At 40.5% G+C, this 24,549-nt stretch overlaps 1 protein-coding gene across 5 annotated transcripts in view; it reads right to left on the bottom strand.

The window, feature by feature from the left end:
* metap1 (methionyl aminopeptidase 1) overlaps positions 1–24,549 on the bottom strand; it is a 78,600-nt gene that overhangs the window by 17,897 nt on the left and 36,154 nt on the right. For 4 of the 5 annotated variants that reach the window (XM_069925625.1, XM_069925626.1, XM_069925628.1 and 1 more), the window contains 3 exons: positions 10,031–10,082; positions 6,435–6,541; positions 2,248–2,308 (listed from right to left, as the gene is read on the bottom strand). In XM_069925625.1, coding sequence (XP_069781726.1) covers positions 2,248–2,308; positions 6,435–6,497 — 124 coding nt within the window. In that variant the 5' untranslated portion in view covers positions 6,498–6,541; positions 10,031–10,082. Of the gene's footprint in view, positions 1–2,247; positions 2,309–6,434; positions 6,542–9,485; positions 9,580–10,030; positions 10,083–24,549 lie in introns of those variants that run through there. The other variant, XM_069925627.1, reaches the window with a different exon arrangement.

A 24,549-nucleotide genomic window follows, 5' to 3' on the forward strand; every position in this document is an offset into this window, starting at 1 on the left:
CCAGGGTTCAAGTTCCACGCTGCCTGTAAGGAGTTTGTACATTCTTCCCGTATCTGCGTGGGTTTTCTCCGGGGGCTCTGGTTTCCTCCCACCGTTCAAAACATTCCAGGGGTATAGGTTAATGGGGTATAAATTGGATAGCAAGGACTCATGGGTTGAAATGGGCTGTTACCGTCTGTATATCTAAATTTTTTTTTAATTCAAAAATTTGAAACAGGACCCTGAGAGGTCATGGAAAGAAGTTTCCTTTTGTAGGAGAATCTAAAAATGAAGGGTCAGTGTTTAAAAATAAAAGGTGCCTCTCATTCAAGAAAGGAAGCATTCTTTTTGATCATGGGAATTAGGCAGAGACTCAGATTACCGTAGTGGTTAGCACAACGCTATTACAATGCCAGCGATCCAGGTTCAAATCCGCTGCAATCAGTAAAGAGTTTGCATGTTCTCCTTGTGACCATGAAGGTTTCCTCTGGGTGTACTGATTTTTTTCCTCACATTCCAAAGTTGTACGGGGTTAGTAGGTTAATTAGGGCTGCATGGGCTCTTGGGCCAGAAGAGCCCTACCTACCATGCTGCATCTCACAATTTAATTATTTCATTCAACCCAACAACACCCCCAAATTCTGCAACTCAGTTACACACTTGGGGAATTTAATGCAGCCAATTAATCCAACAACCTGCCAGTTGAGTAAAGGGGGTGGGGATTACACCATCATGTAATCATTGTAATTTAAAATTTAATCAAATTTTGCTTGTACAGTATACAATTACATAGATGGAAAATTTTTTTAAATAAAATATTCAAAAATCCTGCCCGTTTTGATGAGGGAGGGAAATGGAACACAAGGAGAAAACTCGCATGTTCAGCAGGAGAAACAGAAGTCAGGATTGAACCTAGCTCACTGGAACTATGAAGCAACAGCTTTGATCCTGCTCCATGATGCCCTTTCTTCAATAGTAAACATGTCCAGGGCAGAGGCTTTGGAACTTTTCAAAGAGCAGTGCAGGCAAAGTCTTGAGTAGCTTTCAAGCAGATACAAAGAGAGGGGGAAAGGTTACCAGAGGTCACAAGGGATGTGGAGTTGAGGTAATGGTCAGAAGGAGTGGTCAAGCAGGCTCAAAGTATGACTGGCCTACTCATTTACATGTAATGGGCAAGGATACTTGATCAAAGAAAAATGCTGAAGGATGACCCAAGGGAGTTGGTTCAACATTATGGAGATTCAAGGGATTGGACATTGAAATATTTCAACATCTGGGAGAGACCAGAGCCCAATGATTGCAGGTACATGAATTTTGTTATATCATTTTACAGGTAACTTAGAACATCTTTGCTCAATGGGCAAGAAGAATATAGAACTGGCTTTGAAGCAAATAACAAAGATGTAAATAAAGAGATACTTGATGACTAAGAGGGGAAAAAAACAAAAACAATCATCTAATTTGGCAAAATGAGGTCGGGTAGACAATTAGATGGCTTAAAGATGAACATAAACCAGGTAGATTCTTGCCCAACAGATACTGGTTCACTACAACATTCAGCAAAACACAAACTGTTGGAAGGACTCCGAGTCAAGCAGCATCTGTGGAGGCAAAGGTTGATATTTGGGTTGAGACCCTAGATCAGAAACATCACCCTGCGACGACGCACTCACTCAGGGCGAACCAGCCCCACTTATAACGCCATGTGGTAGGGCAGCCCTGGGAAGATGGCATCGTCGGGCGTTTCTTCCCCAGTCAAATCTCCCGCGTGGCATGCGCCCCAGGCAGCTGCTGTGACATCATCACGCACAGGGTGACTGAGCCAGCGCTGCCCTTAAAGGGGCACATGCCAAATTCAAATAAAACAGTCGTTAACAACCCTCAATGTGGTGGTTGTGTCTCTCTCTTACTGCTCACACTGCCACAAGCCATCCCTTTGCTTCTAGAAATGCTGCCTCACCTACTGAATTCTTCCAGCAGTTTGTGTTTCACTCCAGATCCCAGCCTCTGCAGGCCCTTGGATCTCCACCACAACATTTTTACCTTGTCACCAAATGAACATATACCAGATCTATTAGTTACTGAGCAATGATTCAGTAACTAAAACCTAGTGATAGCCTCCAATTTTGCAAGTGACAAGATCTCCAAGCTTAATTAGAAGCAAAACACATCAAACAACTTAATAATCAACTGCTGATATCAGTCAAAGCAAGGTCTCAAGATATATAAATATGAATTTATGTTAGTTGCAAGTGAATATCAGGCTACCTAATGGATGATCAGCATAATCAGGCCCTTGGATATAACTCGGAACAGCTCTCATGGAAGTCTATGAAGAATAAAATGCATAATATTAGACATTCTTTCAATTTTAGAATACACTTGCAAATATTTATATTAAATGGTTTCCTTTCATGTCAAAATTGAGAAGTCCAGAACAAAGAAATAAAATTAGACTGACTGGAGTCATGTCAAAGGTGCTTCTTTACACAATATCCAGGGGAAAATCAAACTTTTTCTCCCAACAAACCGAATACAGATCAAAATAAATTCAAAAATTGAGAACACAAGACTTTTTGGAGGATGAGCATTAATTATTAAAGAGTTTTCATAATTGAGGTGGAAAACCAGACTTGCTATTTGAAAGGATGATGTGGGTGAAAATTCTTACCAGATTTACGTGGAAGACAAAAGTACTGGAGAAACTCAGCAGGTCACGAAAAAGGGGGTGGGGTGGGGGGGGGGGGTGGGGGAAATCAAAGTTTTGGGCCTGAGCCCTTTGTCAGGGTACAAGGAAACAAAGTAGGCAGCTACCTGAACTAAAAGGTGAGAGGGAGGAAGGGACAAGGAGAGAAGAGCTGGATATAGGTGAGAGGGAGGAAGGGACAAGGAGAGAAGAGGTGGATATAGGTGAGAGGGAAGAAGAGACAAGGAGAGAAGAAGAGGTGGATATAGGTGAGAGGGAAGAAGGGACAAGGAGAGAAGAGGTGGATATAGGTGAGAGGGAAGAAGGGACAAGGAGAGAAGAGGTGGATATAGGTGAGAGGGAAGAAGGGACAAGGAGAGAAGAGGTGGATATAGGTGAGAGGGAAGAAGGGACAAGGAGAGAAGAGGTGGATATAGGTGAGAGGGAAGAAGGGACAAGGAGAGAAGAGGTGGATATAGGTGAGAGGGAAGAAGGGACAAGGAAAAAAGAGGTGGATATAGGTGAGAGGGAGGAAGAGACAAGGAGAGAAGAGGTGGATATAGGTGAGGGAAGAAGGGACAAGGAGAGAAGAGGTGGATATAGGTGAGGGGGAAGAAGGGACAAGGAGAGAAGAGGTGGATATAGGTGAGAGGGAGGAAGGGACAAGGAGAGAAGAGGTGGATATAGGTGAGAGGGAAGAAGAGAAAAAAAGATGAGGTGATGGGGAGGGAGTAGCTCTGAATGGAGAGGAAAGGGAAGAGTTGGAGGCAAATGAGAAAGATTTAGGGAAAGAGATTTGATGGAGACATTTAACAGAAATTGCAGTCAATGGACTATTAGGTGCTATTCCTCCAATTTGCAGGTATCCTTGGTTTGGCACTGCAGGAGGCCACGGATTGACATATTGGTGTGAGAATGGTGTGTGGAATTAGAATGGTTGGCCACAGGGAGATCCCAGTTATCATTCTCAATGAAACAATTTCCCAGTCTAAATTTAGTCTCTCCAATGCAAAGGAGGCACAACAGGAGCATGGATGCAGTAGATGACCCTTGCAGATTCACAAGTGTTGCTTCACTTGGAAGGACAATTTAGGGCCCAGAATGGTGATGTGGAAGGAGGTGTGGGAGCAAGTGTAGCATTTCTTGCAGTCACAGGGCTAGATTCCAAGAAGCGAGAAGTAGGATAAGTGAAGAAGGTGGCGAGGGGAGGAGAGAGAAATGTACATCTGGTGGTAGGGTCATGTTGTAGGTCACATAAATTGTGGAGCCTAAAATGTTGGATGTGGAGGTTGGTGGGGTGGCAGATGAGGACAAGAGGAATCCTCTTCTTACTGCATTTTGGACAGAGGGGGCCATAGCAGATGTACAAGAAATAGAGGAAGTGCTGCTGAGTTGATGGCAATAGAGGGGAAGCCACGCCTTTTGATGACCGAGAACATTTCAGATGTTCTGGAATGGAAGGCCACATCCTGGAGCAGATACAACAGAGGAATTGAAAGGAAGGAATAGAATCCTTACAAGATACAGGATGTGAAGAAGTCCAATCGAGGTAACTCTGGAAGCTGGTTGGTTTGCAGAAACTATCTGCAGAGAGTTCATCTCCCGAGATGAATACAGAAAGATCAAGAAAGGGGAGAGTGTTGCCAGAGACGAACAAGCTGAATTTAAGATCGGAGTGAAAGTTAGCAAAGTGAATAAAGTTGATGAGTTAATCATAGCTCCAGGAAGCAGCACCTGAATATGCATGCAAGCTCTGAACAACAAGACAAAAGACTAATCCTGGGAGGTGGACTGAGCTGGGTTGTTCTTCTTTGGTTGGTAATAACACAATGGGTCAAATGACTTCCTTCAGTCTCAAACTTCTCATGATTCTATAATACTAGATGGAAAAATTATACTAATATATATATATATTTTTTAAATCACTTGATATTTTCACTGTGCTCTATCCAAACAGGTTGTATATTAGCAGAAGAAAGAAACAATCACAGACACCATTTGTCATCTTTCAATCCCTCAGCAAATACAATATTGGCCAAGGACTGTTGAGATTATATACCTATTCGGATAAGAGAGCAGGGATTCATCCAAGTCAGACAAATTTTGATTGTGGTAAAATAATGAAGCTGGAGGGACTCAGCGAGTCAGGCAGCATCCACAAGTAGAAACAATCAGTCACATTTGTCTGTCCTTTAATCGAGACTGCCTGCATCTGCAGCTATTGTTTCTTTATTAATGGTGGGTAAGTTGTTAGACACTAAACAGGGAAACAAAAGAAAAACTAATTTGGAAAGATTTGTTCAATTCAAGGGCAGCTTTCTTGAATATGTTAAAAAAATGATAACCAAAAATCTTGATTGAATAGTTCATGACACAAGGAAGCTTAAAGGTTAAGCAATCGATATTAAATATATGATTTTTAGAAGCTAAATCCATAAAATGCCAGACAGGAACTTCGGTGATAAGATAGAAGTGAAAAGAATAAAAGAGAAAGTATTGGTATGGAAATGAAACAGGCTCAAGTGAAGCCAAGGGTTTAACTGTATGGATTTTTTTTTTTGCATTGGATGTTCCAAGATTCAGTTTAGCTTTTTTCTTTTCTCCAATCAGTTTTAAAGGAAGCAGGCAATGGGGGTTGGTGGCTCAGGTAAAGGCAATCAATATCTAGGAGGTGTGTAGCAATTTACATGTTGGCATGAATAATCTTGGAAAACAGACTTGTTAGCAAGTACATTTTAACATGGGTGAAATAGAATGTTATATCCTTACAAGTAAGAATTATTAAGTGAAATCTAAATAGGGTTGAGAAACAAAAAGGTTCAGAGTACAAATATCAATCACTAACAGTGGTACTAAAGATAGTGTAAAAATTTTATTAGAACTGAGAGATTATCAATAAACCACAAGCTGATTTTTCTTACTTGAAAAATAAATTCTGAGAAGTGTTCTGAAACTGGGTCTAAGATTCTGCATGGCTTCAAAGACAGAACAAACATCTCCTTGAGTGGAACACAAATGACCAAATGGGCAGAATGGCCTGTTACACTTGAAAAGATTCTATAAGTAATTTTAGAAAGGAATTGAACATGCACTCAACTATGAGGATGTAGAACCAAGTACACCTGTACAGATGCTCCTTGACTTAGGATGGGGTTAAGTTCCAATAAACCCATCGTAAGCATAAAAATCGTAAGTTGAAAATCATACCGAACATCATAGCCTACCTACCTTAAATGTGCTCAGACCACTTACCATAGCCTACAGCCAGGCAAATTTATCTAAAACAAAGCCTATTTTAGAATTAGATGTTGAATACCTTTTTATTCCACACTGAAAAAAACAATTTTAAAAATAATAAATATAGCACCAGCTAAAGCATCCATCAGCTGTTGTGTGATTACCAGTAACGACAGTCGCACCAACACCACCATGCTGCAAATTGTTAAACTACAGTATCAAGTGACTATATACAGGTAAAATATTTTCATTAGAATGTGTATCACTATGGTACCATCGTAACTTTGAAAAATTGTAAGTCAAGCCATTGTAAGTAGAGGAGCATCTGAATAGCTGTTCTTCCTTGGACCTAGAGAAAGCATCAATGTACTAAATGCTCCCCTTCCATGTTCTTCTGATGGTCAAATTCCACAAGTTCTAATGAATCAGTGCCCTCCCTGTGAGTCATCCACTTTAATTTGAGGAACCAATTATCTCACAAATGTTCCTTTCTGATTGTTTTACAAGAGTTAAAAGCCAGTAAGAGACATACCAATGGATAGTGTGGCCTCAATTTTCCCGTGTATCGATATCCAGGCCAGGGATCTGTATTCATTTCACCTTTCTCAGACTTGGGGGATTCTTTAGACTTTTCATTTTCTGAAGTGGAAAGACAAGATATAATTGATGCTGCAATTCCTGCAACATCATAATCGGTTTCCATTGTTACAAGCCCAGAGGACCCCAAAACCCAGCAGCAATAGATATTCATCAAGACAAATGGTTACTTAAACAAAAATTGCTTTTAATCATCTTTAAACATGAAAATAGAATCAAACTTTAACAACTCCATTTATTTGCTTAACCTTAGTTAACCCCCTTCTAATTCTAAGCGCACATGTGTGTAAGTTTAGAAAAGTTCTTTGGTTCACAGTCCAATCTCACTTCTCACTCCTCCAAGTTCTCTGGTTGCAGGCAATTCTTATACTGTGCACAGAATTTAACATTTATAAAGTTCAGGTGCTCAAAAGGTAAATGGTTTCTGCTCAAGAAGGTTCTTGTTAGTTTTCAGAGAGATGTGTTGTTCCAGGACATCCACAACTGATATACTTCCATCAGTCACCTCAGTGTCTTGCTGACTAAACTTCCCCCCTCAGGGTTCTCTAGATGATAACTTCTTTCTTTCAGGTCACCACAGAGTTCCTTTTAGTTTCTCTTTTTCCAAGTGAAACATTAGACAGCCAGTCCTCTCCTCTTGCATGAGCAACAAGGGCTTCAACCAGGCTATCTTCCAAAAGCTTGCCAGCTTATCCTGTTTCAATCCCAGCAACTTCTGCTGCCTGACACTGTCAAGTGATCTCTGCTTATCTCTATCTCTCTCACACACACACTGAGACTGGGAGAAAGCCTGTTTGACTCTCTCTGCTTACAACAGCAAATTCTCCTTTCAGACAACAGCAGTTCCAGCCTGCTCTTTCATCTGTTGCCTTGGTAAACAATAATCCATTAGTGACACCTCTTGAGTACTCATCAAAGCTTTTGAAAAAAGGTGTTAGAAGCCATTACGTCTCCAGTATTTCAAATAAGATCTGTTTTAAAGTGTTTTTATGTGACCTACTCTAACAAACCTTTCCCAACTTATCTCCCAGAAACATGTCACACTATGTTAATTTCCTTCATTAGTCAACTTAAATACTGTACTAATTCTAATTGTTTGCTTTTATTTATAAAAAATCAACCTCACAGTTATCAGCCACTACACTTTTCTCATAACTTCTAAAGGCAGGGATGCTTGAGAGAGAGTTTTGTTGAGCACCTTTGGTTTGTCACCTGCAACAGGTACCTCCCAGTGGCCAACTATTCCAATTCCACACCTAATTCCCATGCCTCAAGTGGCCTTATCCATTGCCAAACTGAGGCAATCATCAAAGTGGAGAAACAAAATCTAATATTCCATCTAGGCACTTTCCAATGAGATGGTATTAACATCATGTGCGCTTAGAATTAGAAGGGGGTTAACTAAGGTTTCCATTATGGCCTTCCCCTTCTCTCTCTTTCCCCACCTTTGTCTCCTTTCCTCTAGCTCCCCTCCATTCACAGAGCTATCTTCCCATCACTTCTCAGCTTTTTACTTTTCTACCTTCCCACCCTTATCCACCTATAACCTCTTGCCTGTTGGCCTGTGCTTTTCCCCGCCCCCTTCCCTCCTCTCTCCACCTTTTTTATTCAAGCACCTTCTTGTTGCTCATAACTTGAAGGACTCCGGCCCAAAACATTAATTGTATCCCTTTGCTTCCTATAGATGCTGTGTGACTGGCTCAGATTCTCCAGTACTTTCCTGTATTGTGTTATCAGTTTCCAGACCACTTGTGTCTTGTACTTTTCCTCAAGAGGTTTCTTTGTTTACATAGCTGCACCGTATAATTTTAAACTCCATTATTGCTCATAAGTATCCATATATTAAGTGGAAGCAGTATGTTAGCTAATAAATATTTCTTTTTAGGTATTTAAATATTTTAATGTGTTTATCATGCATGTTATTTTGAACATTATAAGGATGTTTAAACAATAAAGAGTTGGCCATCTTGCCCGTCAAGCCTGCGACACCATTCAACAAGATCATGGCTGACAAGGCCATAGACTCAGCTACCTGCCTTTTCCCCATAACTCCAACTATGGAAATAAAATGTCTATCTGAGCCTTAAATATATTAAATGAAGCAGCCTCCACTGTTTCCTTGGGAGTTTTATGGCCAAGTGTATTAGGTATAAAGGAGAGTACTTAATGGCATTTCTTTGGCTTGGCTTCGCGGACGAAGATTTATGGAGGGGGTAAAAGTCCACGTCAGCTGCAGGCTCGTTTGTGGCTGACAAGTCCGATGCGGGACAGGCAGACACGGTTGCATTTAGTTTTCCTGTTATTCGCAAGAAGTTTATGTTATTCGAGAGAGAGGGCATAGACTGTATTGCATTTCAACTATCCTACAATAACAATTTTTTCAATTTGCCACATCAACCATGCACAGGCACTTCAGTATGAAGTTAACAACATGTTATAGATATATGCCTATTAGAAAGTAGACTGCTGCTTCCTTGACACGTACAAATAAGGTTGAACAATTTCTAAGTCTTCCATTTTGAATAATTACAACTTTTTTAAAAACTGCATGCCCAATAAATAACCTGAATGTTAAATTCAAGAATTATTTTTAGTGCATCTTTTAGGATGACCTCTCTGACTCAGTGGGTTGTAATTTGATAAATCAAAAGAATCTACAAATGCCAGAAATCAAAAATTGAAAATGCTGATTGAGCATACTAATGCAGCAATGAAGAAGAGAGAAAGGCAAACATTTCATCACTGATGTGGAAAGTTTTTTCTTGCTTCACAGATTGTGTCCGAAAGTTATGGGTTCACTTGAGTCTTCAACATAAAAACTACCTTGCAACAATGGAGTGCTTCAATGTTAGGTCCTGTCATTCAGTGGTGATGTTAAATAGTTATGGTTTTTAGACTGCAATGTCAAGAAAATTGCAGAAAAAAATTAACATAATTACTACCCGTGTGATTGTTCACACTGGGCGCCTTTTTAGACTGCAAGTACCTGAGTGCAAGAGTTCTGGTGGTTTGACGTGCAGTAGAGTGGATGACCGTCAACAAATTTTTCCGGTATCATTTACTCTGCAGGCTTCCTCCAAAACTCGTAGGGGTCCTTCAGGATAAATCGCGGTGCAGGAATTGCCGTCTAGCGGCAAAATTCCTTGATTGTGCTGTAACATGCCTGCCGTCTAAAAACCACGAGTCTCAACATTTTTAAGTTTCGGAGATCTGCCTAGGACCAAATCACACAGCCAACGTAGTTCAAATTTCCATGCACCTTATTCTTATTTTGCTTCCTATATAACCATTTGCAACTACTAGAATTGGTATATCCACAAGTTATTTACTATGCTTTTTTATCTTCACATGTTCTTGGCATTTCTCATTGGAGACTTACCTATCTGCATTAATTACATTTCATTTATATGCCACAATTATTCAGGAACAATGCAAGATCATGGTGAAGACATGATTCAAAAACTGACATTCAAGAATTTAACAATCATCTTGCCACATGTTAGACATGGGCAATCCCTTCAAAGTACTTACTGGCTTTCTTATGAAGCAGCTTATGAGTTGACCAACTTCCTTTGAAGCACTCCTGAAAAATTTGACAAATAAAATCTAATTTAACATGAAAATAGTAGATTCATCACAATTTAAGGCATAATGTGAACATGTCATTGTCCAGATTAGTAATTCCCAGTTTATTTCTCAGTCTTGGCTGTTCAGGCAATAAACTTCACAAAACAAATCACCAAACACCCAAGATGATTTCAAACTGGCCAAGCACGAACAATTCTAGATAATTTTCAGATTTGAAGTGAAATTCCAAGCATTCGCTTAAAAGAGAGTTCAAATTACAGCTACTTTTTGAAACTACCACCACTTCATAGACTTCAATTTAAATCAAATAACTTTCGCCCTGTGTGCAATCAGCATTCTTAAGAATGAGGCACTTTTGCACAAAATTATGACTAAAGTACAGATTACTCTGAGCCAGGTAACTGCTCATTTTTGACATCAAAAACAGATGACCAAAAACATCAAGATAACAATTCATGCATCCAGAAATATAATGGGGAAACTTAAGTTTCAAAGTACTCAACTATAACTCAAAATGAGATGCTGCTTTAATAAAAGTTAACTTCTCTTGACTGCTTTACACATGTACAGTAAGCCTTTAACAGCATTATTAATTTTGCAAATTAAGCACCTTTTCCTTCCCTGCACAGGGCTACATAGTTCAAATGTCGTTAGTGGCATTTCCATGATGTGGAGAACAGATGTCTTCCATAAATCACTGGGCCAGTCTCTGATGAAATCACATCATACAGTTTATTCACTGATCCCTGGATGAACTAATTACCCCACCAGCATTACCATAATTTACTTGACCCTTGCTTACTTATGGACGGAGGAGTCATTAATGCTTAGTTAATAGTGTGAGATGAGGAATTTTAAAAAGGAATTTCATTTATTAAGCAGTGGAGATTGATGTAAACAAATGTTTTACAAGAGCTGATCATATTTCCTACAATATTAGCAATTGCTGATCAGATTTATGGTGGGTGGCACTGCACTGAATAACATTATAGGCTAAAATGAATTCTCAACCTTTACAAGGGGCATTAATGGCTTATTTCAGAAGAAATAAGCTAAATATAAAGTTCCAAATAGGAAGGCATAATGCTCATGCACTAATCTGTAAATACACATTTATAAATTTGCATTTATAATTGTTAAGTTGTACTTTGTAATAGTAATGTATTGAACAATCAAACGATTTAAAAAAAAAAATACAATTCAGTTCTTGACAGAATAAATTTAGTTAGGAGCTCCAATTAATTTTAGCATACACTGACTCCAAGAAAGTTCAAGTTCTACTCTTGGCGTCAGCAGGAGGATCTGTGGGTAGCATTCTTGACAGTGAGCCAGAAGTTCATGGACTTAAATCTCACTCCTGAGACTGAACCACAAAAACAGAGGCTGACTTTCAAAATGCAAGTAATGTATTCAGATCAAACATTTAACTGTGGCCACATCTGCTCTTTCAAGTTGACTCCACAGAGTGGCAGAGAAGCTGTCACTGGCCTTGGCCAATATTTATCCCTCATCAAAATTTAAGAAAATAATAGACTATCTGGTCAATGTTACAATGCATTTTGTGAGAGCTTGCTGTGCACAAAGATGCTGCCATATTCTCCAAATCACAACAGTAAATAGACTTTGAACTGTTTTATTGATTGCAAAGAAAATCAAAATATCCCAATATGCAAATAAAAGTTGTATCTCCTTAAGCCAGAAAACCTGAACTCCAGACCATGATCCCTGTTGAGATTAATAATGCTACAATCTTTTCATGTACCACAGTTACAATATGGCTGCCTTGTATTCCAGTAATTCACTGATTCCATCACTGGAATTGGGTTGAAAGAGTGCTCAGGTGGATTTAAAATATAGGCAGGATTGAACTATGATGCAAAGGTATCCAGATACTTTCGATAGTCATGCTGACACTTACAGTATAGTAGGACAACATGCTCCTGGAACCCTCGAACAGTCTAAGTTCAGGGAAGCACACTGAATCAAGTATCCATATTCTTCCTTACATGAAACACAATAGCGAAAACCTACTGGAGACAATCACTACCTAAGTTAACGGAAGGAAAAGGAAATGAAAAGAATGGACTCAGTGGAATTTCTGGTGTATTTTTATTGAATGACAACATTGTCTGACTGGTTTAATGTATCCTAGATTTTGTACCTTAAATGGACGGGAGGGGGGAGGTAGGGAGGGTGGGATGGGAGGAGGGGGGGGGAGAAAATGGCACTGTATACGTGTGAAAAGGAAAAAGTGTGCATCATGGTTAATGTGATTTATGGTGTAAAAAAAAAGTTTCCATATTCTTCATTCCCTAGTTAATGGCAGGAATCCAAAGTGAGACTTTATAAAAAAAATTCCCACCTTCAGTCAAGATACAAATATGGACTAACCCACTGCAATCCTAGCTGTACACAAACCTGGAATTAAACTCATCATCTTTTTAAGTCTCAGACTGTACGAAATTATTGGCAGAATATCCGACAACAAAAATCCTGTCCATCAATTGCAGATCACCCTTGGTTTTCCCACTTCTATGGCAATAATTTCAAAACGTCTCAAATTTCTAATCTGCACACCCATTATACTGACTCACCTTCAGCACCTTGATCTTTTGGCACCATATGGAATTTCTCCAAATTCTTCACTCGACCATAACACACTAAATTTCGCTCAACTTCAAAACCTCTTCTTAACACACCTCTCACTATTTCCCTAAACCTTGTCTTCTTTACTTGAATTATTAAGCACTAACTTTACCAAAGACAAACCAAATAGCCTCTGGGGAAAAAAAATATTTGAATTCACTTTCATTTTACTAATTTTAAAAATTAATTTTCAGCCTGATTCAAGATATTTTTAAAAATCAAACACCATCTGCATAGCATTTGCTCTCCTTTTGCTTCAGAATTATTAACTTTCCATTATCTTCCCTCTGCAAGCTTTATCTTGCTACAGAATCCTTTCCACTTTACAGTTCTATGGGTGCCAGCATTTGGAACACCAAAGCAGTCATGTGCCGTGCAGTGCCATGATCCAATCTGAACAAATATTCACCCATTGAGGCTGGTAAAGGAGCAACCAAATAGAAGATTGAGAGATTTTGAAATACAGAAAATTATTCCCTTCAAGCAAAATGGAGAAAGTTGTTTTCATTCAGAAAGTAATCAGATTCTTTACCTTAAAAGGCAGTGGAGTCCTATTCCATCAATAGTTTAAATGGGTGGAAGTTGCTCAGCTACTGGATTATGGGAAAAATACAGGGTCATGTACAAGATGGCAATAGAGTGGAGCAAAACGCAAATGTCCTTACAAAGAGCAACAAATGCCCAAAAGCCATGAAGGAAATTGGTAGGATTTCACCAACTTTCTACAGGCACATTTTTGAGCAAGAATTATTTATGTGAATGACAAACAGGAAGGTAGATTGATGTTCATAACTAAAACCCGACCCTTCACAACCTCAGGAAGTACCTTACTGCTTTCTGGTCAATTAAATATAAAATGCAATGCCAATTCTCTCAGTAATGTGTTCAAAACTGCAACGTAACAAGGATCAAATAGGTTGTTCCTACAATTCTGAAAATGCGCAAGATAGCAGGGATAAGGCCTCTGCTGATGTGAAGAGGAGCCTTAATGTTGTTTAAAATTTCATTTAAAAAAAAATGTAGACATAACAGCATGGTAATGGGCCATTTCGGCCCATGAGCCAGTGCTGCCCAACTACACCCAATTAATCTACACCCCGGTACGTTTTGAAGGGTGGGAGGAAAACAAAGTCCCCTGAGAAAATCCATACAGACACGGGGAGAACGTACAAACTCCTTACAGACAGCGTGGGATTCAAACCCCGGTCCTGATCACTGGCATTGAGCTAACCGCTATGCTAACTATGCCACCCCATCTAGATAGAAGATAGCGCTTTTAAATTTGCAGTGGTATATCAGTCTACGATTTTATGCTCAATCTCAGGTAACCACAATAAACTGGCATCATTTAGATTGGTTAATGGAATCCAGATCACGTGTCAGATTTACGAACTTTCCTTGCCTTCACATCTAGTCGCATTATTAGCTGTTACAAACAGATGTCCTCTAAAAGTTAATCAAATGAATAGTATGTGCTTTTCCACTGCACAAGTGCAAGGTCACCACTTCTTTTGTGGTTGTAGGTGGCATCTCCATATTCAGTACTGCATTATCCTTGAAATGCATAATTCAACATGGCCAAAACACCCATAAGCACAAACTAACTGTTCTGGCAAGATCTCCAGCAGTCCAAAGAGAAATACAATTTCACAAATCCAAATCTAACATACACTATATAATCTTATCAATAAAATTCCCCCAGAAATCACCATTCTTAAAAAAAGTCAATATTCAAGTGTATTTTAATAAATATATTTTGGATATCTGATAAATTACAGAGATATCAACATTTTTTATTGCTCATCCAAATGGCACTAATTCAATCCACTTGATACTATTTTTGCTGTCCATCAACTCTTTGATCCATGTTATTTACTCTTACATGGACTCGAAATCAACTAATATGGGACAATGATCATCTCCAATAAGAGAATCTAACCATCTTTCCTTGATTATCAAAGATGTTAATAAAACTGAATCCCCAGTTCTGGAGGGCGGGTGAGAGGCAGAAGCAGGTAGTACAGGCTCATTACCAAATTTTGTCAGTACCTACAAATCACAAGGTTAGAGGTGTAATGAAATTGAAATTGTCATTTGCTTGACAAGCACTTCTCCAAAACCCACCATCTTGGATAAAGCAACTGTCTGAAAGGAGTATGTACACTCTCCCTGTGTTTGCATGGGTTATCTCCAGGGGCTCAGGTTTCCTCCTACCCTTTGAAATGTACTGGGGGTGTAGTTAATTGAGTGTATATTGGGCAGCCTGACTCATGGGGTGAAATGTCATATCACCGTTCTGTATGTCTAAAAAAGTGTTCATGGTCATAAAGCTTATACATCATAAGTGATCAATAATAACTCTTTATGCAAATATCCACAGGCCTCGTATCATAAACAGTTTCACTGACAGTTATCACTTGCCATTTAACAATTGAGAAATTTATTTTCACAAAGGCAATTAAATACCACAAAAATAAATCAGAGATAAAGGGACATGAAGGTCAACAACTAAATTCCAAATACCACTCACACACCCAAAATGACATTTATAACTGTGGTCTTGAGTTATTGAGGAAGTTTAAAAAAATAGATATATAATTATGACAGCTTGAAAGGCCAATTCTGACAACTCATATTAAGAACATTAATGAACCACTCAGTTAAGTGATACCATAAACTACTCCAGTACCAAGTTTCCTCAGTGTCCAGTCTCTCAATCTCGAATCCAATCAGCATAACAGAAGAATATACATTCTGTTATTTTCCCCCTTAACTCTCTTGGTCTTAGGAACATAGGAAGTAGGAACAGGAATAGGTCAAAAATGGCCCATCGAGCCTGCTCCGCCATTCAAATCGATCATGGCTGATCTAATTTATGACCTAACTCCACCTACCTGCCTTCTCCCCATATCCCCTAATTCCTCTATCATGTAACTGAATTTTAAATATGTTTAATGAGGCAGCCTCAACCACTTCCCTGGTTAGAGAATTCCAAACATTCACTACTCTCTGGGAAAAACTATTTTTCCTCATCTCAGTCCTAAATCTACTCCCCCGAATCTTGAGACTGTATCCTCCTGTGTCCTCTCGTTTTAGTTTCCCCGGCCAGCTGAAAAAACCTTCCTACATCTATCCTTTCCATACCCTTCATAATCCTATATGTTTCTATAAGATCTCCTCTCATTCTTCTGAACTCGAGCGAATACAATCCTAGACGATTTAATCTTTCATCACAAGTCAACCCCTTCATCCCAGGGATCAACCTAGTAAACCTCCTCTGGACTGTCTCCAAACCCAGTATATCCTTCCTCAAATATGGAGACCAGAACTGGACACAGTACTCCAGGTGCGGTCTCACCAGTACCTTATACAGTTGCAACATTACCTCCCTACTCCTGAATTCAATTCATCTAGCGATGAAGGCCAACATTCTATTTGCCTTCTTAATAACCTGCTACACCTGCAACCTAACTTTTTGCGATTCATGCACAAACACTCGCAAGTCCCTCTGCACAACAGCATGCTGTAGTTTTTCACCCTTTGCTTTCCTCCTTGAAAGTGATGCTCAAAACTTATAATTTGACCAAGTTTTTTTTCTGCTACAGTCTTTTAGTGACTGTGACAAATGAGAAGGACATGGTAAACAGCGAGATCAGGAAGGAGAAGGGGTGCAATGATTAATACTTTAATTTTTTTTTTAAATCACAAAGGTGATTAATGAGGACAAGGTAATAGATGTTGTCTACATGAACTTTAGTACATTATTTGACCAAGTCCCTAAATTATCCTGTCCATAGAAGACAAAGGGTAGTGGAGGGGTGTTATTCTGTCAATATATTGACAAAAATCAGAATTTATTGTCATGAACAAGTCATGAAATTCTGTTTTTGCAGCAGCGACAGAGTGAAAACATTCATATTATAACCATCTTACCTCATTACTATAAAAAATAAAATAATACTAACAATAAAAGTGCACGAAAAGTAAGGCAGTGTCTTTGGTTCATCGATTATTCAGGAATACAATGGCAGCAGGAAAGAAGCTGTCCTTATGCCACTGAGTGCTCATCTTTAGGCTCTTGCCTAATATAGGATACAAATCAATTGAAGATATGGGCAGAGAACAGCAGACAAGAGTTTAATCCAGACAATTGTGAGGTCAAATGTAAATTGTAGGACCCTTAAGAGCATTGATGTACAGACGATTTGGGGTGTAAGTCCATAGGTCCCTAAAAATGGCAACACAAATAGATAGAGTGATAAAGAAGATATATGTCATACTTGCCACATTCAGGGTTTCTTATAGTATAAAAGTTGGCTAGTCACCTGGCAGCAATGTAACATTTTAGCTAGGCCATAATTAGACTTTGTGTACAATTCTAATCACCAGAACACAGGAATTGGAGGCTTTAGGGAAGGTTCAGAAGAGGATCACCAGAATATTGCCTGGATTAGAGTGTGTAAACAGAGAGGAGAGGTTGGACAAACTTGCATTGTTTTCTCTGGAGCATCAGAGGTAAAGGGTGACCTGAGAGAAGGATATAAAATCATGAGAGACAAAAGAAAGGATAGTCAGATTTACCCCTTCTTCCCAAGATGCAAATGACAAATACTAGAAGATATTAATATACAAGAGAGGAAAGTTTAGATAAGCGTTACCAGATAAGGTTTTTTAAAAAGTATACAATGAAATGTGTAGTACTGTTCCATGTTTTTTATACTTTGTTTAATAATATTCTTGTAAACTACTTGGTTACTTTCTATTGCATTAAAAATGCTGCATACAGTAAACCCCTGGCATCCACACTTAGAGCAACTGGCAAAAAAAGGAAATTAAATTAAAAATTAAAATAAATAAGAATAAAATTATAGGTAAAAAATGTAAATATTTAAAATTGTAAAACTAAATATTCTCTAAAGTGACACCCAAACCTTTTGTGAAGGGATCAAATATTCAGCCAGTGGACCATTTTGGTCATGCTTTGCTCATAAGCAGCTGTTTCAATAAAGTTGTGTGAAACAGTAATGGTGTGAAGACTAGTTGATGCCGTTCACCATTGAGGCGACTCACTTAAAGTGTCTCGTTATCCCTGCTCAGTAAGAGTTGCCCCAGTGAGAGGCTTTATCTGTAAACGTGGGAGAGGGGGTTAATTACTATAATCTTATTGCCTGTCTTTCGGGCAGTTCCATGGAGGTGGGGTGGGGAAGAACCTGCAGATGCAGCGCAAGTTGTGTTGTCAAAGAATGTATCTGAAAATAAAGCAAAAGGCTTTAAGGTTTATATATTCATCCAATGTTATTCATGCAAGTGCAGTATAGGCTTTTTTTGTCTTTTAAACTTTTTATTCTTAATGCAAGTGTATTATTAGGCATTGTAAGAGCAAGTCTCAAGCAACTGGAAAAAACTTATGTGGCATCTCTCAATCCCCATAGGTGCTGGATACCAGGGTTTTTTAAATGTATATGCAAGTACATATAGGTAACCATTACAGCAAAGTAAAAAATGTATTGATCTTCACCATCCAAGTAAATCTCTGGCAGAGTTTTAGACACAAATTTCTTTGAGTCAGAGGAGCACAAGTAGAAAGTAGCAAATAAAGAAAGGGCACAATAAAGAGCAAAGTCTATGCCTGTGGAAGGGATTCAAGATTTAATACAAGTCGTTACAATCACATGTATTGATATCACATTTAATGCAGTTAGATGTTCTAAGCTACTTCATTGGATAGGGCTTTGACAAACAAAATATGACACCAAGCCACAAGCAACTAAAACAGTGGTTCTCAGCCTTTTTCTTTCCATTCACATACCAGTTTAAGTCATCCCTATCCTATAGGTGCTCTGTGATTAAAGGATTACTTAATGTGGTATGTGAGTGGGAAGGGAAGGTTGAGAACCATTGCTCTAGACCCAATTGATATTGAAATTCCTTTGGAGTTATTAAACCGTGCACACAACGAGTCAATTAAGTACAATTTAAATAGTGATTTACAAACTTTTTTCCACCTACGTACCACCTTAAGCAATCCCTTACTGATCACAGAGCACTTCTGGCATAAGGAATACTTAGTGGTATATGAGTGGAAAGAAAAAGGTTGAGAACCACTGAACTATAACCTTTGATAATGAAAAACAATGCAGGAGATTCCATGATACAGTTTACACAGGAAACATGAAATTGAGAATAAAGATAAATCAGTAATAATTATTGGAATTCTACTTAAATAACAGTGAAGAGGGAGTCTGAAATGGACTTTTGAGTACAAACAACAAGACAAAAAGTGTTCAGCTTAATTAACTGAAGCTCCAAATATGGTATTTGCATAAAGAAATGGAGCTGCATAATTTTAATATAATTATGTAGTGTTGTGAGTGAGCGCAGCGAAGAGACAGACGACAGGCTGTGAATTCGGGTATCGCAACTGCTTTATTTTGAATTCTGTGCTGCAGCCTTTAAGCCTGATCTAGGTCCTGCCCCTAACGTACCAGTCTTGCATCCCAATGACACAAGTGTGTGTGTGACCTTTCAGTTTGGACCGAAAGAGACCGTCCCGCGATGCCATCCTTGCCATGGCTGCCACACCGACTGCGCGTGACCGATTTGCTGCTACAAACATGTGTGTCGCCACACAACACCACCCCCCCCCCCGTAAGAACCACTACTGATGATCTCGGATGCATTGAGGGAGAGGTGTGGTGTTTCGCTGCACTGGTGGAAGAAATGCTACTGGCTGGGACAAGACCACATGAGCTGGTTTTAAACTGTCCAACGTGAATAACTCCTCCTTGCCCCCAATGTCAAGGGTGAACGTTGAAGCATTGGAGTGAAGCACCTTGTATAGACCTTCATAAGATTGCTAAAGGGGAGTCCTGTGTGCACCCCTGCGCACGAACACAAACTCACAAGAAGTCAAGCCCCACGGGTAGTTGCAGGGCAGTTGACCATGCTGCAATGATGGAGGTGGTGCGATGGAGCTCAGTTTGTCACGCAGCCTCTCAAGGACAATGGGGTCTTGCTTGGTTGCTGGAGGGGATTGTCCAGACACTGCGATGGTCTCTCCATAGACTAGTTTGGCTGAGGAGGTCCAGAGGTCATCCTAGGGGTGCTGTGTGAATGCCCAGGAGAACCCAGGGCAGTCCATCCACCCAGATAGGCTTATTGAGCATGCCATCAGCACCAATTTGAGATGACGGTAGAAATGCTCAACGAGCCCATTGGCTGAAGGTTGGTAAGCTGTGGTATGGTGCAGCTGGGTGCCCAGGAGTTTTGAGAGCTGTGTCCACAGGGTGGAGGTAAACTGTCCCCCACCCCCCCGGTCACATGTAACATGTCAGGACACTTAAGCAGGAGACCCACGTGGTGAGGAAAACCCTGGCACACATCTATGTGGCGGCATCCGGGATGGGTATGGACTCCACCCAGCGAGAATCTGTCCACCACCTTGAATAGGTAGACGGACTCCCAAGAGGCAGGCAAGGGTCCAACTATGTTAAGATGGATGTGTTGGAACCTTCGGGTTGGGGCATCGAACTGCTGGAGTTGGTGCCTGGTGTGCTGCTGGACCTTGGACGTCTGGCAGTCTGTGCAGCTTTTCACCCACTCATGACTTGTTTATGCAGGCCGTGCCAAACAAATTTTGCGGATACTAGCCGCACTGTCATGTGGGTGGAGAGGTGCAACTAACTGTGAATTATTTTGAAGATCGTTCTCCTCTACTGGGTGGGGATGAAAGGGCAGGGCTGGCCAGTGGAATCATCACAGAGGAGCATAGTCCCATTGGTGTCAAGTGGGAAGTCTTGGAGCTGCAACCCCGTGATTGTTGTTCTGAGGCTGAGTGTCTCGGGGTCATTCTGTTGTGCCTGAGCCAGATCATGGTAGTCAATGTCTTGTGACATAACTGGAAAGTGCATCAGCAACCATGTTGTGCTTTCCTGCCAGGTGTCAGATAGCAATGGTGAATTCAAAGATGTAGGATAGGTATCTTTGTTGTCAGGCAGACCACAGGTCGGAGGACTTTGAGAAGACAAAAGTAAGCAGTTTGTAGTCAGTGAACGGACACCCATTCGGTGGTGGATGACCAGGTAGAGGGCAAGTAGTTCCCTGTCAAATGCGCTGTACTTCAATTCGGACAGCCGCAGGTGTCGACTGAAGAAAGCGAAGGGTTGCCATGAGCCATCAACGAACTGTTCCAGGACAGTGCCCATGGCTGTGTTGTGATGGCTGTTGGTACATCCATTTATGGGTGCACTAGCACTGTTGCATGGGCCAGGGCTTCTTTAGTCTGCTCGAACACACTGTTGGCTCATCTTCCCATTTAAGCTCCATCAACGAGCCAGACATTAACGTGAAGAGAGGGCGCATAATCTTGGCTGCCACAGGGATGACCCTGTAGAAATTCACCATGCCCACGAATTTGTCGGTCTGGCGAACCGCCTGATGGCATCCACTTTGTCTGGTAAAGGGCTGGCACTGGCTGGGGTAATTTTGTGGCCCAGAAAGTCTATTTCCAGGAGGCTGAACTGTCATTTCTCTGGGTTAACGGTGAGGCTGAACTGGGTGAGGGGAGTGAAAAGTTGGTGGAGGTACATCGTGTGCTCTTCAGACGAGCTGCTGGCTACCAGGATGTTGTCAAGGTAAATGAAGAGGAAAGAAAAGTCCCTGCCGACCACATCCATTAGACACTGAAAGGTCTGCACCACATTTTCCAAACCAAATGGCATGTGTAGGAATTCAAACAGGCTGAACAGGGTAATGATAGCCGTCTTTTGGACATCATCTGAGTACACAGGGATCTGGTGGCATCTTTGAATTAAGTTGACTTTGGAGAAAAGCTTTACACCATGGAGATTCACTGTAAAATCCTGGATATGGGGGATTGGGTGATCCGGTGTCTGTAATCGCCACAGGGCCTCCAGCTGCCATTGGACAGGCACCAAGTGGAGGGGTGAGGCCCACGAGCTATTGGAACAATGGACAATGCCAAGCTCTTCCATGCGCCTAAACTCTTCATTGGCAAGGTTGTTTGCCTGGGGCCAGGCGACAGGCCAGTGGTAGCAATATGGTGTTTGACGCCATGTTTTGACATGGCTACAGTGAACTGGGGGCACAGAATGGAGGGAAAATCTGCAAGGAGGTGGCTATACTAGCTGTGTTTGGTTTTCACTGAAGCAAGTTGGGTAGATGGTTTGTTGACCTTGCCGAGGGGCACCTTGTAGAAAGTCTTAGTGTGAACTAGCCGTCTGCCCTGGAGGTGGAGGTGCCCTGGAGGTGGAGGTGGACCTGGATGAAATCTCACCGGGCAGGGTTTGTCCAGCGAAGCGAGGGTGAAGAACTATTGGAATGTGGTGTCGCTGAAACATTCAGGAATCCACCATTTTACAAAGGTTCAATTGGCAGCCCGGAGGGAAGGGCTGTGGGATCTCGTGCACATCTCGAGCTCCGTAGGGACTATGACGCTTATCTCCATCCCCATGTCCATGAGGAACCTGTGGCCGGAGAAGTGGAGAAGACTATTTGGTCAGCCAGGTGTTGCAGCCACTTAAGGCAGCTGGCCATATAGTTTCCTGGGATTGAACATGGCTGGCAGCATCTGACATTAGAGGTGGAAGCACCATTTGGGATCGGACCTCTCCATCTGGCGGGGCAGGGCCTGCTCACGTGGTGGACTAGACTTGGGTGTTGTCCTTGGTGGTGGCCACATAACACGGTTGAGAGTCTATGGCTTTGCATTTCAAACGGTAAAGAACATCCACTCGTGCCACAACCTTGCGTGGGTTGCTGAAGTCAGAGTCGGCCAACAGGAGTCTGACGTCCTCGGGTATCTGCTCGAGAAATGCCTGCTCAAACATGAGGCAGGGCTTGTGCCCTTCCGCCAGCATAAGCATCTCATCCATGAGGGCAGAGGGGGTCCAATTGCCCAGACCACCCAAGTGCAAGAGCCTGGCTGCTCACTCGCTTTGTGAGAGGCTTTATGTGCTGATGAGGAGGTTTTTCAGAGCCATGTATTTACCTTCCTCTGGCAGTGTCTGAATGAGGCTGAACCAAGTGCAGGACCTGCTTGTCCAGAAAGTCAGCAGCTTCTATGGATGGTGCCTACAACTGCTTGTTCTGAGGCGTTGAGTCTTCAGGACATGTAGCAGGTTGTGAGCGAGTGCAGGAAAGAGACTGAGACAATTGGCTGTGAGCTCTGGGTTCACAATTTCTTTATTTTGTATTCTGCGCTGTAACCTTTAAGGACATCCTGGGTCCCATCCCGAAAATCCCGGCGTGTGCATCCTGATGACCAGAAGAGACAGTCCCACAATGCCATCCTTGACGCGGCTGCCCCGCCAACCGCACGTGACAAGCCGGGCTGGTTTGCCACTACAGACGTGCGTTGCCATAATTAAATATTCAGAAAATAGGTCAAGGGCACCAAAAAGGAAAGGAAGGAAATACAAGCAAGTGCCAATAAGTAAATGGCAATCCCTCAGTGGCAAGAATTTTCCAGTGCAGAGTACATGAGAAGGACATTCTTCTGAGAAATAGATGGAGATGATTGTGGAGGAAGTAGTGTTGGTGTGTGCGGGAGAATAGGAATAAATATCAAGGGATAAAAGGCAGGCTATACATCCCCCAAATCCATTTTTTTAAGTTTAAATAGCATGCCCCAAACAGGCAAAAAAGTGTCAAAAATCTATAAAGCCCACTCCTATCTCTTACAAAGATTATAAACTCTTCCTTGTCATAGTAAAATGAATAACACACAAACATATCTTTTTCACATTTGCAAAACATTAAATGGCAAAGTTTCTCAAATATTTCCCTGTAATCCACAATGAAAGAGAAAGGATTCTTTTACTTCACTGTCAAACAACATGCATATTCAACATACCTTCAAATCCTACACATTACTCACCCACATTTCAACACCTCCATCAAATTCACGAGGCGACTAAAAACAGGAATCATAATACAGAACAAATACTTGACAATCTATTCAAGACAACACTTTAGCCTCACAACATTGCTCATATGGATATAATGCAATTAGAATTTGTAAACAGCTAAAGTTTGTGATGTTCCCCATGAGCCAGGCAGCACTGAAACTGGCCTTGGTAACTCGTTGATGAAATAAAAGCTGCCCTGAACTCTTGCTCTTTGTTGGTAAATATCCAATATTATGCAAATATTTTTATAATTTTTATTGAATTACGAGAAAAATAATGCTGCGCATGTACAGAGTAATTACAATGCATCCTATAATAAAAATGAACATCGCAACTAATAATAAACAAACAGAATTCAATATTATATCTCCTATTCTTGCAGAAAAAAAAGACCAACTAATCCGAAATCTATATCCCTAAACTAAAAAGAGAGAAAAAGCATTGGGACGCCTTAAACCTCCAAAAGGATAACAGTACGTTGGTGAATTGCCTTATATATAAATAATTGAGTTCAGGAAGAGACTACAAACACTTCACATGTTGCATACAAAACAGTAAATTACTGTTTAATTCATTAAACATTAAAATATTCCATAAACGTTTGCCATATTTTATTAAACTTAAGTTTTCAAAACATTACATCTAATTTGTGTTTTTCATCAATGGAGAGAAAAGGGTATGACTTCATTTTTTGATTTATTTGGAGACAGCTGTTTTATGAATTTGAGCATTTGTCACATAAATTTAATCTCCCTAATATCCTTTTTTTAAAAAAAAAATTTTACAGGTTTGAGATTTTCTGAGAAACTAAGTTACTACTTTTCCATTCTCCCTTGATAGTAATTGTATTAACTTATTTTTTTGGTTAAATCCTTGTCAAAAGGGTTT

Source organism: Narcine bancroftii, chromosome 3 (genome assembly GCF_036971445.1).
Source record: "Narcine bancroftii isolate sNarBan1 chromosome 3, sNarBan1.hap1, whole genome shotgun sequence".
In the NCBI taxonomy this organism is placed as follows: Eukaryota; Metazoa; Chordata; class Chondrichthyes; order Torpediniformes; family Narcinidae; genus Narcine; species Narcine bancroftii.